At 34.8% G+C, this 18,988-nt stretch overlaps 1 protein-coding gene across 1 annotated transcript; it reads left to right on the top strand.

Moving 5' to 3' along the window:
* The first annotated feature begins 1,463 nt into the window (after positions 1-1,463).
* On the top strand, positions 1,464-2,866 carry LOC139891884 (uncharacterized). The gene is made up of 3 exons (XM_071874903.1): positions 1,464-1,602; positions 2,220-2,349; positions 2,428-2,866. Exons 1-3 carry the CDS (start codon positions 1,464-1,466, stop codon positions 2,864-2,866), a joined length of 708 nt encoding a protein of 235 aa, XP_071731004.1.
* Positions 2,867-18,988: the final 16,122 nt, after the last annotated feature.

Below are 18,988 nucleotides of genomic sequence, written 5' to 3'. Positions count from 1 at the left end.
GCAGATATATTTACTAAGGGCTTACCAAAGCTTTTGTTTAATATTTTTGATCCAGTCTCGGCATACGATCTTTTATGGCTTCGACTGTGGAGGAGTAATAGCTGGATATATATACTTATCATAACAATGTTTATATAATTGTAGATAATATTTTATTGTATTGAGTATATAATATCTCTCAAACCTATTTCATATAGTGAAAGGTTTGTTAGAATTGAGATCACAAAAGATATTGTATATCGTGTATATAAATCGAATGATAATGAGAAAACACACATAAATTAATATTCCTTCACATATCTTAACAATCCATACAAATATTTTTCCTGCATATACGAAGTAGTTTTTTTCTTAAGTAAAAAAAGCATACTCATAACCTTCCATGAACTTTAAAAATCACAACTAATTCTAGAAACATTTTGAAGTCACAATAATTAACAAAATCAATTAATCTACATTAAGGCTAATCAACCACCTTTTCAAAAACGTGTAATCTTGTGTCCCTAAAGCATCAAGTGAAAGTTAACTTGTTTTTAACCGTCGATCTTAAAATCCGTAACTATCATGATCATCGATACATTTCAGATCCACATAGGTACCTTTCAAACATATTAGTTTGAACAGCAATTAGCAAGTGTTCTTCAAAAAGAAATAGACCAAATTCATTTCACCTTTGACACAGCATCAAGTAATTAAAGTATTAAATCCATACCATTTCTTATTTAATAATACTACTTCCTTTCTACATCAAATAACCTTTCTATTAATATATAGTTTAGGAGCTACACATCAGCCTCCAAATTGGCATATAATCACATAAAATAATGTTTAGCAGTACAATTAATATCTAATTAATTAAGTACCATAACATGTGTCCGCAAGCTGACTCATCGCCTTTTATAATCTATCGTTCCACAACGCGATAAGAGTAATCAGAAGCTTCGATCTACGCTCATAAACTCGTGTAATTTTGTTTGTATTAACAAATGTTATTCAAGGATTGGACATGGGGCTGTTTTCAGAGACCCAACTAGTTAGTTTTTTAATCCAGATTTTTAAGACAGTGCTTTCTTTTAGATTCTGTATTATTATTGCAAATATGACTTGAGCTTTCTAAAGTAGTCATCAAATAAGGAATGTTTTCTTTGAGGTTTACGTAGTGAAGACAGTTGCATTACTGTAATTGAGCAGAGATTAATTTTTTTAACACTTGTGGAGACAACATTTGATAAATTCTATTAATCAAATTTTTTATTTAAAGTATATATACATATAAGATCTTATAACAGCGAGTGTCAATAAGATTGTGAGATCATCATATCTAAAAGAGGCACTAATTAAGTTTGGTGGGAGATATATATATATATATATATATATAGAAGGGGTTGTTGCAAGTCAAAGAGCAATTGTGTCCCAAGAGTTGGAGACAAGATAAACAATAAGTGTAAAAAAGAACTAAAATAATGGATGGTGCGATGGGGTGGAGAATTGCGGATCAAGGATGGAGGAAGGGGCCTTGGACACCCGTAGAGGATAAGTTGCTTGCCGAATACGTTTCATTACATGGTGAGGGACGATGGAGCTCCATATCCAGTTGCTCAGGTATGTTTTGAACGTGTATACAAATTTAATGTCTATAAATAAGTTTGGGTTACGTAACTGCGGGAGATGATTGCATTGGTGGTTTAATCCCTCTATGGATGATCCCAAATTACTGTTAAAAAAAATAGTAACAGTTTTTCTAGTATGGGTATATATATATATATATATATATATATATATATATATATAGTCTATCTATACGTACTATTATAAGAAAACATATTTTAACCACTCAGGCTTGCCTGAGTGGCCACCGAGTTGCCCAATGAAACACACCACCCGGGTTCAATCCTTGGCTATGCCAAATTGTTCAAAAAGGGAGTGTGACAAGAGGGTGCGCATAATGCGCAATTCACCTGATACCAGGTCTCTCGCTCGGGGGCTTGATTACCCGAGGTTTTACCTTCTATGGGGGAGTCAATGTGCTCGTTCGTAGGAGGGTTTCCTTGCTTACCAAAAAAAAAAGAAAACATATTTTGTGTATGCATTATTATTATTATTAGCATATACTAAAAAAAGTTTAGATGTTGATCAATCAAACAGAGTATGTGTTAAGTTTTTCCCTAAATTCTGGGTTTTTTTTTTTTTTTTTTTTTTTTTTTAACTTTAAATCTTAGGATTGAAGAGAAATGGGAAGAGTTGTAGGTTGAGATGGGTGAACTACTTAAGGCCAGGCCTTAAGAAAGAACAATTAACCCCGCAAGAGGAAGGCATCATAATTGAACTTCATGCTTTATGGGGAAACAAGTAAGTTTATAATCAGTTTAATGTAAATGTTGGCTTATATTTCAAACTACAAAATTTTAAAATCTTTATGTTATATAGATGGTCGACGATAGCTAGATGCTTGCCAGGACGAACGGATAATGAAATCAAAAACTACTGGAGAACTCATTTCAAGAAGCAAGAAAAACCAAGTAAGAACGAGAAAAAGCGAAAATTTGACGATCATAATAGTTACTATAAAGACCAAAAGGTTAAGCGAATGATGAACAATACAACTACAGATGAATCAGAAGAAAGTGATATAGACATGATCATTGAACAACCCCAAAACATATTACCAGAAACCACAATTAATTTCACATGTCCAGTGGCAACTTTTATGCTACAACAACAAAATCCACGCGTGTTGGCTCAAGATGCTGCACGTTGGTGGGACACCGTAGCGGATGATGGACTATGGAGTGGGTTTATGTGGAATCTAGACCATGATCATCCAAATCAACATAGGGTTGAACAACCATTTACTCCATGTTTTTGATAAATCATATTTTGTCATCTCTAATCAGATATCAATTTTTTGGCTTGTAGTGTTGCATAAATAGAAAAGACAGAAGTAGAAAAAAAATGTTTCTCAGAATGCTTTTTGTTCCTTACTATCAGTAGTTCGTGTACTAGTACATTCATTTTACAGTTTTAAGATGATGTATTTAATTTTTATAATTTCTTTTCTATTTCTTTTTTTTAGAAAGCGAAAACTTTAAGACAATGCATCTGCTGTTATAATATAATGAAGAAACCAACCACATCTTATATACTATTTGATTTTGTTTACTTATAGCAATAGCATGTTTGTGTCATGTATATCTAAAATGAATAGAAGGCAACATAAAGAACTACTAATAATATATAACTTGGACTATATATTACGGAGTAATAATATTGGTCTACTACTTATGTTAGACTTGAACATGATGGACTACTAATAATTTGAACTTAAATGATTGGACTATTAACTTTTATTTATGTTTACTAACATTTACTTACACAAACTAACATCATATTTATGTTATCTAACTTTTTTTTTTTATGTATTATGTATGCTAGTGTTTATATTTATTTTACACAACTAAACATTATTTTCTTATTGCGTACCAACGTTTATTCTTATATTATTATTTTTGTATACTAATGTTTATTCTTACATTTATTTATCATTATTTTAAAAAATTTTCTCTGTATTTATATTAAATATTTTTATTATCCTAATCATTTATCATTTTCTAAATTTGTTTTGAATATAACAGTTACATAACGATCATTAACGTCAATTAATGACGTTACAAAAGTTAGATTTTTCTATATAAATCAAACATCTTCCTCTCATTATTTTTACAAATCAAATTCTATATTTTCCAGATTATTACTTTCAAGGAATTTTTACAAAGATAATTCATCCTGTTTTGATTTCAAAATCCCTCTTATTAACAAACCATCAGATGATGTTTACTTTTTCTCTAGAATTTTAGTATTTGTAATTCTGTCATGTCTTTGTATTTTTCTATTTGTTGATATATATGAATTTTGATTTATGTTGCTTGTTTTAACTTTTGATAATCGGCAATGCCAAACTTATCAAAGCTTAAATTTTCCCCACTAGAAGCAATGAGAAATAATTACATGCCATGAGTTATATGCGTAAAAATCAGTCTTGAATCAATGTGTATTTTTGTAGCTATAAATGGAAACAACACTTGTTATGAACAAGACTAAGCAACGACTAGTGCTTTTATTTGGAAACGTATTGATAACATAAAAAACTGATTATTTTACCGTTGAAGATCCATGTGTTATGTGATAAAGAATCAAAAACAGATTTGATAATCAAAGGAATGATTTACTTCCTGCTACTATGGAAGAACGGAGAACTCAAATTTTTAGATTTCAAGAAAGTGAATGAATAGAACTCGACTATGTTCAGAATTTGTTGGCAATTTCAATTCCGTGGACAAGAAATCAATGATGTTTATATGTTAAGAAAACTTTTTACACAATGCATGCTGCGACACGCTTTTACAACAAAATTTAAGATTGGAAAAGGTTAAAACCTATTCTGAACTTCAAACTTATCTCCTAGTTGCAGAATAGAATAATGAACTTTTGATGAAAAATCAGCAATCTCGTCCTATTGGTGCACTAGAATATCTTGAAGTAAAAAGTTATAAACAATGAGAAAAGGGAAATACACATGGAAGAGGATGAGGGAAAAATCGTGGTAACAATGGCCAGTACCGTCACAACGGCAATTACCATAACAATGGCATAGACTGATGAAACATGACTAGGAACTTCGAAATCAACAGATTTAACTCACACAATGGCGGAATTAGTGAATCAAACCCTCTAGTGAATATGAAATGCTTTTTGGGATTAATTAAGTCAAACCACAACAATGGATGTGTGATTAGATTAACACCTAAAGCTATTATTCACCTCTTGAGTGATTTGGGTTGAGAGAGAATCGGACAGGCTACCAGATCTAAGTAATGTGTGTGTAATGAGAGGCTTAACCTAAAATGAAGAACATAAACACTTATATACCCCTGCTGTTGACTCAACCGCGCAATTCAGCCCTCACTCGTACGAGTGGGCTGTCTCAGCCGTACGGGTGATCACTCACTCGTGTATGTTTACACAGTTAAGGTTTGTGACTCAGCTCAGCACACTCGTGCGTATGAGCTTGTCAGCCGTATGAGTGAGGCTTCACTCGTACGTCTGACTGAGTCTAATAAAGTCAAACATCCTTATCGCGTTCCTGCAGTACCTGTAACCACATATAAACACATATAGGATAATAACGAACGATCATGGTAGCCCATAAACTGAAGTACTAATCACAAACGTAAGATAGATATCTAGGGACTTATAGAAAATGAATCAACATAGATACCTACGGTAGGCTTAACAATACCTACGGTGGAAAATGTGATTGGTGATGATCGATTTTTGAGAGAAAAAGTGGGTATGGGTGTGCAAGTGTGAGCAACTGTGCTCAGCACCCCATATTTATACTCTCGTGATCAACCGTATGGTTGAGCACACGGTTCACCATCAACCGCGCGACTCAGAGTCACTCGTGTGTGTGACCCAGAAGTCTTAGGACAATTCTAGAACAGGGTCATCCGTACGGTTAACCTCAATCGTGTGGTTACTCGTACGATTCACACTTCAAACGTAAGAGTGAGCCACTTAAGCAATTTCAACTTTTCACTAACTTAGGATTTTGACTCATTTGGCAATCTTAGAGCTAAGTAGCAATTTCAATTTGAGTCATAAATCACTAATTCATCTAGGTATGATCATTAACACTTAGGCAGACCAAGAATTTTAACCAAAATGAGGTTATTACTCTAAACATTCTGTTTCACATGAGTACGTCCTACAGTGTAATGTCATCTTAAGTTCACTAACATCTTAAATCATTAAAATCCTTCAAACAATCACAAGCTCTACAAACTGCTATCTTGTGGATTTGGTGGCCAAAAATATCTTGATCTTGACATGGTTCTTTCAGATGTCATTGTATATTCAGAGGATAATCAAAAAATAAATAAAAGATAAAATCTTTATGAGTTTTCTGATATATAATGTCATGCAACTAAAAATATGCAAATAAAAGACATTCTATCATGAAATGCAATAACATGCAAACCAAAATCTTTTTGTTGTTTCACATTTTTCAATGTAAACTATTTAACAGACAGATAAACAAACACATACAAATCCACATTCTTTTTGTGAGCAAGTTGATTAACAATTTTAAAAATGGATCAGAACTGACATATTGAATCGACTTCTGTTGTTCATTCCTAATTATCCAGTCTATGTCTATTATCATGCAATTACTGATATCAATCCTCATTAAACATGAACAGACTCCTTCTGGACACTCTGACAATCATGTTGGCATTAATTGCTTGAACATTATAGAGCAATGATTTTTGAGATCACACTAAGTTCATTAATCCTTGATTCTTTCATCACTTATGATTGTGCGTTTTTATTAGGTTGTCAATTCATTACGCGTAGCTTTCCATTATCTCTATCCATGTACTTCAATCAAATTGAACAGGATGGTTCTCACAGCATTTTGAATAACCATGTCAGCCTTTGGCTTCTATCAATGTGTTGACAATCTTCAATCTAGTTGGCTCGGCAGATCTCAGAATATATTGGATTATCCGAATAGGCACAATATTTACAGCGGGGATTGGTTTACAGTTAAAACAGACTTGCCTGATGACCAGTCGTCACATGAAATAAATCTCAAGGTCCTTACCTTCTTTATGTTCAAGTTGTCATGGAAAACGGAATCGAAAGTTAAACTTTCATTTATATATTATTTAGAGTATATCTAGGTAAGTATCTTTTCAACTTACAGTCTTAATATGTATAACTCTAAATTGCAGACGACAAGAATCTTGATAGTTCAGTGTGAACGTCGTGATTAAACAATTCAAGCTACGCGGGGGTGTCACACTAAGAATGATCTGAGTTCTTTATGAGCACATCATGAATCAACATTCTTCGTACTTTCAGGACTTTGTCATCTTGATACGCCAATTATTTTTTACTTTGATTTTCTTTGGATATTTCTTTTTCAGCATATCTCTGTCTTTTGATATTTTTATTTTGAACGCCATCATGAATGGATTTTCCATTTTTATGCATGAACTCATGTTTCTTTATTGTGTGCTCAGATCACTCGAAGGTGTTCTCCCTTAAATGCTTGAACAGTCCGCAATAAGGAATTATAATTTTTGACCTTAAGCGAGAAGGGACACTTACTTCGACATAAACTAATTTTCTCTGATATTTTCGGGGTTTAGTCTCGATTATTAAGTCTTAGGCCTGTGACAACGTGGTATGCACCAGCCAAACAGATAATCCTCAACCTTAAATCCACCCCCAACCTTTTCTAGTGATTATCAATTTTGATAGGGATACCCTCAACCGACTGTTGAGTTCCTCAACAATTATCACTTCATACAGTTTCGGAGATAATTAGGTGATTACCCTCAAACGCTACAGATCGTCCATGACTTCTGAATCTTAGATGCTCGTTATTCTTATTATGATTGTCTAATGCCAAGAATTCATAAGTCACATCTATCAATACATCACACAACATATAAATATAAACGTTCAAATCAGTCCTTACTAATCAAATATATCAATTGTCAGTACAGTAATTTCTTCATCTCCAACATATTAATCAAAAACAAGCTCATTTTCGGAATTTTCAACTTTTTAGGGTTTTATGATGAGGCATTTTACACTTTTTAGGTATTTTCTGTTGAAACATTTACTCCCCCTAAAATACTAAAACATAAAATCTTTTTGTCTTTTAGCATTTTAAACAAAAGAAACAGAAAATAGCTACAGACTAGCATGCAAACATGAAAGAAATCATGCAAGGAAATGCAGACAGAAAGCAAAAATATGCAGTACAGATAATAAGAAACTAAAATCTATATGTCATGCATCCTACATGCAAAGTCTAAAAGTTTGATTAAACCTCACAATCAACATCCAAAATTACTTTGTCTTGATCAACAATGCCATTCATCTCTAAAAGTAGCAAGAACCTAGGTTTATCAAAAGCCTTAGTAAAAAGGTCAGCCCTCTGGTCCTTAGTACCTATTCTCTTAACCTCAATTATCTTTTTCTCATGGCAATCCCTAAGAAAATGATACTTAACACCTATGTGTTTAGTCTTAGAGTGTTGTACAGGATTCTTAGTAATTGCAATAGCTGCGGTATTATCAATATAAGAAGGAGAGAAAGAGATTCTTAGTCCGTAATCGCGAAGTTGTTGTTGAATCCAAACAACTTGCGAATAGTAACTAGCAGCAGCAATATATTCAGCTTCACACGTGGAAAGCGCAACTACAGTTTGTTTCTTGCATTGCCAGGTCACCAACCTTTCACTTAGAAATTGACATCCTCCTGATGTGGATTCGTTGTTGATTTTGCAACCTGCATAGTCTGAATTACTGTAGACTACAAGATTAAACTTGTCTTCGTTCGAATACCTGATGCCGAGATTTGGAGAATGTAACAGATAACATAGAATTCTTTTGGCACCTGTAAGATGAACTGTATTCGGATTAACTTGATAACGAGCACACAGACATGTTGCGAACATAATATCCGGCCTAGATGCAGTGAGATACATGAGCGATCCGATGATTGCTCGATAGTATGTTGGATCAACAGGCTCCCCTTCACACTCCAATGAAATATCGTGATTCACAGCTAGCGGGGTCGACACAGGACATTCTTGAGTCATACCAAAACGTTCGAGTATATCATTTACATACTTTGCTTGATGAAGAAAAATTCCATTATCAGTCTGTTCGACTTGCAAACCAAGAAAGTAGTGTAAGAGACCCAATTTACTCACTTCGAATTCGTCCTTCATAACCTGCTCAAACTCGTCAACGAGTTCCTACTTAGTAGAACCGAAAATAATGTCATCTACATAAATCTGAACTAAGATAATGTCATCATCTTTAACTTTTGTGAAAAGAGTACAATCTACCGTGCCCATATGATAAACCTTTCCAATCAGATAACTTGACAGACGTCCATAACAAGCACGTGGGGCTTGATGTAAACCATATAGGGCTCTCTGTAAACAGTAAACTTTGTCAAGATGAAGATGATCTTCAAAACCCGGTGGTTGACTGACATATACTCTTTCATTAAGCTTGCCATAAAGAAATGCACTCTTGACATCCATTTGAAACCCTTTAAGCTTCATAAATGAAGCAAAAGTCAAGAAAATGCGAATAGCTTCCAATCTGGCAACAGGAGCAAAAACTTCATTATAATCGAATTCAGTATCTTGCTGATAACCTTTAGCAACTAATCTTGCCTTGTTACGGATAACATTGCCATCTTCGTCAAAATTGCACTTCCAAACCCATTTGAGATCAATTACTTTAGCTCCATGCGGCTTAGTAACTAGCTTCCAAATATCTAAACGATTGAATTGTTGAATCTCTTCTTGCATAGCCAAGACCCAATCAACATGCTTCAAGGCTTCTTTTGTTGTCTTTGGCTCTATTCTAGAAATATGACATGAGTACTCGTAGTATGCTGCATCAGCTGTCATATGAGAATCAACTTGACCATCAAACTGAACTTGCCTTCTTGTTCTAACACATGCATTTGGATCTCCTATAATATTCTTTCTAGGATGATCAGCTGTAGTTCTGGGAACTGGTTGTGCAGGAACAGGTATCTCATGATGTAGATTCATAGTATCACCAATATCTTCAGGATTGTCGAAACTTTCACTTAAAATATCAGATCTGCAGGTATCGTACACTGGATCAACATCTTGATCCGAATCTTGAACTTACTCATTGACTGTCGGTAATTGAGTTGGAATTCGAGTAGGTGCAGACGCTTGTGGTTCATTTTGTAAATCAAACATCATTTGTAACTCAACTTCATTCTCCATCTGATCTGGAGCAAGATTGAATGATTCAATCAGTTCATTATAGTTATAAATCCAAGGATGACTCTTAGGAGCACTCTTCGTTTGAATCTTTTGGACATCAACTTCAGACCATTCTTCAACACATCTTGTTTCATTGTTGAAAACTTGCTTGTTAGGAGAACTATACCCAAGAAATACTCCAGTAACCACTTTAGAATCAAACTTACTTCCTGGTTTTCTTTTCAAGATGGTACACGGTGTACCAAATGGTTCTAGATGCTTCAAAGATGGTTTTCTCCCATGCAATAACTCATAGCAAGTTTTACCTAGTCGTTTAACAGTCAGAACTCGATTCATAGTGTAACACGCATTTGCAACAGCTTCACTCCAAAAATGAACAGGTGACGATGAATCTGCCAGCATTGTTCTAGCTGTCTCGATCAATACCCTGTTCTTTCTTTCAGCAACACCATTCATCCGAGGAGCGTATACAGAACTGAACTGCATATTGATACCTTTTTCAATACAGAAACCTGCAAGAAACTAATTATTGAATTCTGTACCATTGTCGCAACGAATCTTTCTTACCTTTAGATTAAAACCTGTCTCTAATCGATTGATTAGCACTTTCAAATTCTCAAAAGTATCGGACTTCTCTTTCAAAAACATTACCCAAGAAAATCTTGAATAATCATCAGTTACAACTAGACAATACTTACTTCCATCAATGCTTTCAAAACGAATTGGACCAAAAAGATCCATATGTAACAATTCAAGTGGAGCAGAGATTGGATTATACTTCACCAGCTTATGAGCTTTCTTGCTCTGCTTACCCTTCTTACACGGAACACATGTTCCTGGAATCTGAAAAGATCGAAGTTCAACACCTTCTACAAGATTGTTGTGCACAAGGTGATTCATTTTTCAAAAACTTAAATGACCCATGCGTTTGTGCCATGTAATAGAATCTTGTTCAGTTGCTTTAGAAACAAAAGTTTGATGATGTTAAGCAGTTGAAGTAGCAACTATTCATATTTAGCATGTATAAATCTGCTTGTCTAGGAGCCTTCATCAAAATCATTTCTGGAGGAATCACAAACTCTGGTTTCAAAATGTAGCTAAATTCGTCATCAAATGCTACCTTGAAAGATTTTTCACAGATTTGTGAAACCGACAACAAATTGTTTGCAAGCTCTTGACAATAGTTCACTTTGTCGAAACTAACTTTCTCATTCTTCAATAAACCTTGAGCTGAAATGTGACCTCCTTTATCTCCAGCAAATGCAACATAACCTCCCTTAATTGGGTGTACATCCGAAAGAAGAGATAGCTGTCCAGTCATATGTCTCGAAGCGCCGCTATCCACTATCCAGGTGTTGTTTGCAGGAACCTTGGTTCCCTGCATATCACATTAAGAATATTAATTGATAATGGGAACCCACACCCGGACGACAGTAGGTTGTCCATTAACACCCATAGCTTGAAATTCCATCCATTTCCCGTTTGAGTCCGGTGGAATCTCATCATTAGAAACCATAAACTTAGACAGTTTAGAAGTAGCAATATTTCTCTGCTGGTTTTTCACATTTTGCTCATCTTCGGAGCGACTCATTTGTGGTCTGTTACAGGAAAAGTATTTTCGATGACTAGCTTTTTTCGAAGGTGATCGTGCCTTTGGTTCAAAAGATTTTTCTTGATTCCGAAACCCTATCACATTTTCCTCAAAACTTCTCTTTGGAATTTTACCTTTCGCAGGTGAAACAGATCTATTTAAATTCTTTCTCTTAGGATCTCCATAAACAACATTTGTCTTAAACCTCTTATCACGACATTCATTACTTACGGGTGAGTTTGTTCTATGAACATAAGATGATCTAAAATTATCATGTGACAAGTCAATCTTATGTCTAGTGGAACGAACTCTTCTAGGACAATAAGCAGCAATGTGTCCAAAGACAGCACAATTAAAACATTAACGAAACTCCCTATGACCTCTAAATTCATACACGTTATTGGAGTTTGAAGATGAAGGGTCTTGTTTTCTTATGAACACATGAGAATCATTTGGTTTATCTTTTGGAACAGGCTTAGGGGTAAAAGGAGGAACAGGTCTGTCAGCAAATCTAGGATTTCTTAAAATTTTAATAGGACCTTTTAGTGTTCTAACCCTACTTGTCTTAGAGTTATCTCCTAAACCAGTTTTCCTATCTTCCTCATAATCTAGAGCACCTTCAGCAGTATCATCAGAAGTTGTATTCTTAGTTGAGCTACATTTTTTATTCTTTTCAACGTAATCTTCATAACTAGGAGGAATACAGTCTTCTGGTCGACCGTCAACTACGTTTGGATTAACAAATGTGTTCTGAAAAGGAGGAGATGCAGACTTATATCCAATACCCTTGCCCTTGGTGTCATTAATTTCCACCATTAATGCATTCCACTGCGACGCACTTGCCCAACATTTCATTTTAATTGAAATTGCTTCTAAATCAGCTTTAATGCATTCATTTCTTTCTTTAGTTCATTAATTGTGTCAACACGTTTAATTAAAGCTTGATTTATGTCAAAGTTATAACATTTAAGATCGTGAAGTTGTTTTTTTATAAACTTTGATCTGCTCTTTCAACTCGTTTTCAACCTTAGTGGTCACATGGTCTGCGTGCCATTTATCTTTCATCTCCGCATAAGCCTTTGTTAAATTATCTATTGTTATTTTAGATTCAGCGCATTTAACACATTCATTATCAGTAGATGGATCAGAAGATACCTGTTGAGCATTATTTGATGAAGAAGTCTCAGCCATAAATGCAAAGTAATTTGTCTTCTTCCCATCATCGAGCTCATCTTCTAATTCTGATGAATCTGTAAGAAACTCTGATGTATCCGCATCTTTTCCCAAATAAATCTGTTCAAGTCTGTACCAAATATCTTTAGCTTTTGTTAACCCGGTGACCTTCTCAAGATCACTTTTTGATAAGCACATCTTTAGTAAATATATTGCTTGCTTTTTCAGTGCCTCAAAATCAGTTTGATCAAGTCCAGTATTATCAGCTTTAACTTCAACTTCTGAATATGAAATTTCATCAGAATCATCATCTTCTGAATTTACACTCTCAAGATCTGAACCTTCACCCATGAGAACTAACATTTCTAACTCTACGGCAATCATTCTACCCCATTCGTCTAGTTCCTTATCATCATCAAATAAGGTTTCTTCATGTTGATCCGCTTCTAGACTGTCTTCAAACACTGAGTTATCATCATATTTACTCTTCCAACTGTTGAAGTAATAGTCCTCTGACGAAGTTGGTGAAACACTTCCAGATTCAGGTGTACGAGGAATTGAATCACCTGTCTTCTTAAATTTGTGTTTAACCTGTTTCTGAACCTTCTCCTTCCGAATGGTTCGAGACAACTCTTCAGCTCTTTCAGCACGAGCAGTCAGCTTCTTAATTAAATTTGGATCAGTGACACAATCTTCTTCAACTTCAGTGATCTTTGCCATGTTAACTTTAGGTTGTTGATCATCTACATTCAATTTGATAGACCAATCATCATCATCTCCATGAATGACAACCAAGGCTTTGTTAGGAGTCTCAGCTGTTTCTGGCTCATTTACTTTATCAGTAATGTAAATCTCATGCTTAGTTGTTTGACTCTGAGAACTGTAGTTCTGATTCTTGAAAGGATTACGATTACCCTGCTTCTTCTGTTTTGTGCACTGTCTTGAAAAAGGACATAATTCTCCATAGTTGTAACAAGTAACAGTATTCATATCAAATCCCAGTTTTGTATCTTTGGTCAGACTGATCGGTTTTCCAGTTCGCTCTTCGTAATCTCTTGCTCTTCTCACAAGATTTGCCATACCCAACATAATATCCATCTTTTCTGCTTCATCTTTATCAAGTTGATGATAATCTTCAGTTGTTAGATGAATGTTACCCACAGGACCATCAAGATAACTATCGTAGGAATTAACAAGGCTTGATAGTAAAGCTATATCTTCACTAATCTTTTCTTTCCCAGCTTTCCTCATGTTTTCAATCTTAAGTGCAGAAAGAACATCTGATGCAGTTGGTGTAGATGACTCTATAGTATTGGAAGTAGGCTGTGATTGAGTATTGAGTGAATATGGTGAAACTTGTGGTGGAAACGAAGGTTGTTGAATAGGTACACTGCTAACATTTAAACCATACATATTCTGATTGTTTGTAGCGAAAGCTGTTTGAAATGGTGCATGAGCTAACTTAGGTGGTGTATAACCATTTGGACAATACATTTTGGTATCTTGAACTTGTTTAGACCTCTTGACTTTGTTTAACAGTTCTAATTCTTCATCCTGAAGTCTTGCGATAAACGAGTTCACTGTAGCAGTAGCAAGTTCTCCACTGGTTTTCATAGTTAGTACGAAACCATTCCATTTTAATGGTAATGCTCCAGCTAGACATGTCACTTTATCTTTTTCAGCAATGGTTACATCATGTTTGTGTAGCTCAGCTAGCAAATGACGGTATCTTTCAACCATTTCTGTAATAGATTCTCCGACTTGCCAGTGAAAACGATCAAACTCAGCTTTCAACTCTAAACCTTTTCTAGTTCTGTAAGATGTATTTCCTTCATTGAAAGTACGAAATGCTTCCCATATCTTGAATGAATTACCATGACACAGAAATTGAAGGAAAATCGGACCATCAAGAGCACTTATCAAGTTACAGTACATCTTTTTCTCCAAGTTATACTCTTCACATTTTTCCGAAGGCATATTATGCAACGTATACAATTCATTTGTAACTGGTGAACGTGGCCATTGAAATTCGATTTTAATGTACTTCCAAAGCTTCGTGTCCTGACCATCAGACCAAATTTTAAATCTAGACTTCCAAGTGGAATAGTTATCCATGTTCATTAATCTTGGACATTTCGTACCACTTCCGAATTCACTCTCAGCAAGGAGTAATCATTGAGTCATATTCGTAATACTCTAAACTAACAGTGCAGCTAACACATAATCGTTCGAATTAAAAATCCTGACAATATTACCAAAACACGTAAACCGTACGGTTCAGGATCTCAAGCGTACGTGTCACTACCTCATGCGTACGTGTCACTACCTCAAGCGTACGTGTCACGACTTAATCGTATGTGTGACCTAACCAACCAAAAGAACTAATACTAAACCTCAGACGTGCGAGTAAGGATCAACTGTGTGATCACTCGTATGTTTCACAGTTAACCGTATGATCATTCGTGTGATCAGACTGTAGTCACTTAACCTAACTAAGGTTATGCTAAACCGTGTGTGTGAGTTCACGAGTGAGGTCAACTGCGCGAGTGAGAAAATTTTCACTAACCCACTCGTGTGGGTTGCTGTTCAACCTAATTAACTCTAAAACCCTAGAAACTGATGTTAAACCTCAATTTCTTCGTCCACAAGCTGGATTAGCACTAAACTAACATAAACACACTCTCTAATCACAATTACACACGTAAAAATAATTCCTTTTTGATCAAAATCACTCTAAACTCAAAAACCCGAATAATAAACTCTTTAATCACCAAAAATCAATAGGATGAAGTTGAAATCACAACCAACGCTCTGATACCAATGATGAAACATGACTAGGAACTTCGAAATTAACAGATTTAACTCACACAATGGCGGAATTAGTGAATCAAACCCTCTAGTGAATATGAAATGCTTTTTGAGATTAATTAAGTCAAACCATAACAATGGATGTATGATTAGATTAACACCTAGAGCTATTATTCACTTTTTGAGTGATTTGGGTTGAGAGAGAATCGGACAGGCTACCAGATTTGAGTGATGTGTGTGTAATGAGAGGCTTAACCTAAAATGAAGAACATAAACACTTATATACCCCTGCTGTTGACTCAACCGCGCGAGTCAGCCCTCATTCGTACTAGTGGGCTGTCTCACCGGTACGGGTGATCACTCACTCGTGTATGTTTACACAGATTAGGTTTATGACTCAGCTCAGCACACTCGTGCGTATGAGTTTGTCAGCCGTATGAGTGAGGCTTCACTCGTACGTCTGACTGAGTCTAATAAAGTCAAACATCCTTATCGCGTTCCTATAGTACCTGTAACTACATATAAACACAGATCGGATAATAACGAGCGATCATGATAGCCCATAAACTGAAGTACTAATCATAAACGTAAGATAGATGTTTAAGGTCTTACAGAAAATGCATCAACATAGACCATAACTATGATCGAAGTTATCCTTATGGTAATGTTCGTGGTGGTGGTCAAAGAAATAAATATCCATGAAAATATAAACCACAACCACTCATATGACCATCTACTGGATGTGTCTATTTATTGATGGCAAAAAAACCCAAATCCTGATATTTTGAGTCAGGTTCGGGTCTGGTATGTAGATGGTTTTTAAGTTTTGGCAAGTCCGGGTTTGGTTTAGACACAAACCCGATCACCCGGCATGTTGATATCTCTTGAAAAGTCTGTTTCATTTGTTGTATAACGTGGTTGACGGGGCGAGTCCCGAAAGGAGAACTGAATGAATTTTTTTATTTGTAAGAGCGGGGCCGAAATCTACTTTTTCTTTTCTTAAGGTACAAAAAGTAAGTATGACCTAGGGTCTTGTTTTTTAAATGGTTATGCGAATTGAATCTTAATTGATAATTGTATTTGATTAACTTAACTGGATATGCAGATATTAGTTTTGTGTTTTGTAATAAGTCCTAAATATGGGAAAAGTAAATGGGTGAAGGATATCCGAAAAATGCAGATCAAGGAGATGTTAATTATGATATAAGTTTAGGCTAGAGAAAGGTAATTATGATATTAAATCACTAAATAGGTTAGTCTTAACGTTTATCAGATGAGTCAATCATACAAGCCTATCGGTCTTTGGGTCCTAGAGGTATCTAGAGGCAAAGGAGGTAATGGAGATGAAGGTGATGTTAACTATGATATATGGTTAGGCTAGGAAAAGGTAGTTATGATATTAAAGCACTAACTAGGCTTGCATTACTAAAGTTTAAGTAAACCTCACAGGTTATTTTTAAGTGAAGTTACTAGGTTGGGTCAACAGTTATATTATAATCCTAACCCTCATTATCGATCTTACAATTGAATAACGACATGCCATGTTGAGTAAACATAATCACAAATAGAAGGAACATGTCAGGTTAAGTTGATATAACCTAGGGTTAACTAACCTATCATCATTATAAGTGAGGTCAAACTATCCTAATTATTATACAAATATTACGTTGTTAAGCTAATAGTGAAACAAATAAAAACTCATAGGGTGCATTAATGATAGTAGAAATGTTCCTAATGCAACAATTAAACAAGAACATGCAGTAGAAATGAGTCATACGTTTACGCAGGCAGATAAGTCATAAAAATTCCTAAGAAATCTCTCGAGAATAGTTACCGAGTATATTAGGTCTTTCTTGTCATAATTCCTACGTTCAATATATCAAAAGCGCAAAAGTTGCCTCTAGGAAACACCGACTATACTGAGTTCATATATGCTTCAAGTTTAGAATAATCATGGGTCTTAGGTCCTATAAAGTAGCTAAATTCATATAATTGGGCAAGTCTAGACTATAACCTAGGTTGGATAATCCTTAAGATCTAGTTATATAAGTTTATTTGAATCACAGTTTTAGCATAACAACAGTAATCGTACTAAGTATTTGATAACTACACTAGCCTAAGTTTATATCATAGTAACATACGAATATCTAAACTAGCATGGTGAATCTAAAACACATGTTTGAACTAAGTGAATATAAGCAAGACATATTTGAATAAAAAGGTGCGTAATAGATTAAAAAATTACTAAAGCGTAGCATATAGAAATTCTCTCTTGATCGTAGGGTCTCAGAAATATCCTCCAAATAAATTATAAAGCTCCAATAAATTGAATCTAAGCCTAAATATTGAGTGTGTTATGTATTGATTTGTATATGTATACGTATATGTATATGTGTATATATATATACAGTATATTTATATGTATATATGTATGTATATATACAATATTTATATGTTTTTTCTAATGAGATAGTACCTATTTATGAATGTCATATATTTACAGCGTAACCTGGAAACGAATCAACAAGAAAGTTTGATCGAAGGATATTGCCGGAAAAAATTCGATGAGAATGACACTTTTTATCATCCGGAGATAACTCGGCTCAATTATGTAAGTAATTATAACTGTAACGACCCGGCTTTTTCGACTTGCTTTTGTACCTTGTGTTTTTGCGAAACTGCGTATTTGTGCGTACTGTGTTACTTTATACTCTGGAAACTTGATTTACGTGGTTTACTTCCATTTATATGTTAAAACGTGCCTTAAAGTACGTAGGATACATAACTTGATCATTGGAAGCCTTTATAACCGTTAGTGTTATTTGACGTTTCGAATAAACCGCGAACTTGCGCGCACGTTTAACTTTTGTCATAATCGGAATATTATGACTGAAATATTAATTATTATTTTATAATAATAATTACCTGGGTTTTTGGATGCTTAATTACGCGTAGTAATTTAATTATGCACAATAGTTAGTCTTGTTGGACTTTCTACCTTGTTGGGCTCAAGCCCACCCTACTCTAGCTAGTGACCCAATTAATTAGCCCTTGTCCATGTCATCAATCCTTTTCAAATTCCTTGCTTATAAATACTAGCCCATTGTACATGTCATTAATCCTTGTCAAATTCCTTGCTTATAAATACTAGCCCTTGTCCATGTCATCAATCCTTGTCAAATTCCTTGCTTATAAATACTAGCCCTTGTCCATGTCATCAATCATTGTCAAATTCCTTGCTTATAAATACTAGCCATTTACCTCTCATTCAAATCACTTGCTCATTTGGTTTTCACACACACTTGTTCTTTCTTTCTTTCCTTTCTAGTATTGCTTGTTGACGACCTTTCGGACCGACTTACTACTTGCGTACTTTCATTACCGACTTTACCGCTTTTATCACTGTGAGTTATAGCATTCCCTTTTTACTTTAACTTATTTTGGGAACTGAGAATACATGCGGATTTTATGTTTTACATACTAGGCACGAGTACTTAAACTTATATATGTGTGGGTTATACAACGGCAGAAACATTCCCTTTAGCTCGGTAACGTTTAGT

The sequence above is a fragment of the Rutidosis leptorrhynchoides genome, chromosome 2, assembly GCF_046630445.1.
Source record: "Rutidosis leptorrhynchoides isolate AG116_Rl617_1_P2 chromosome 2, CSIRO_AGI_Rlap_v1, whole genome shotgun sequence".
Classification (NCBI taxonomy): domain Eukaryota; kingdom Viridiplantae; phylum Streptophyta; class Magnoliopsida; order Asterales; family Asteraceae; genus Rutidosis; species Rutidosis leptorrhynchoides.
Note: the sequence above shows the minus strand (reverse complement) of the source record. Positions and strands in the feature narration are given on the sequence as shown.

Coding starts and splice junctions, on each gene's coding strand:
- LOC139891884 (XM_071874903.1), top strand. CDS start 1,464: ATGGATGGTGCGATGGGGTGGAGAATTGCGGATCAAGGATGGAGGAAG. Junction 1,603..2,219: donor CTCCATATCCAGTTGCTCAG/GTATGTTTTGAA, acceptor TTTAAATCTTAG/GATTGAAGAGAAATGGGAAG. Junction 2,350..2,427: donor CATGCTTTATGGGGAAACAA/GTAAGTTTATAA, acceptor TATGTTATATAG/ATGGTCGACGATAGCTAGAT.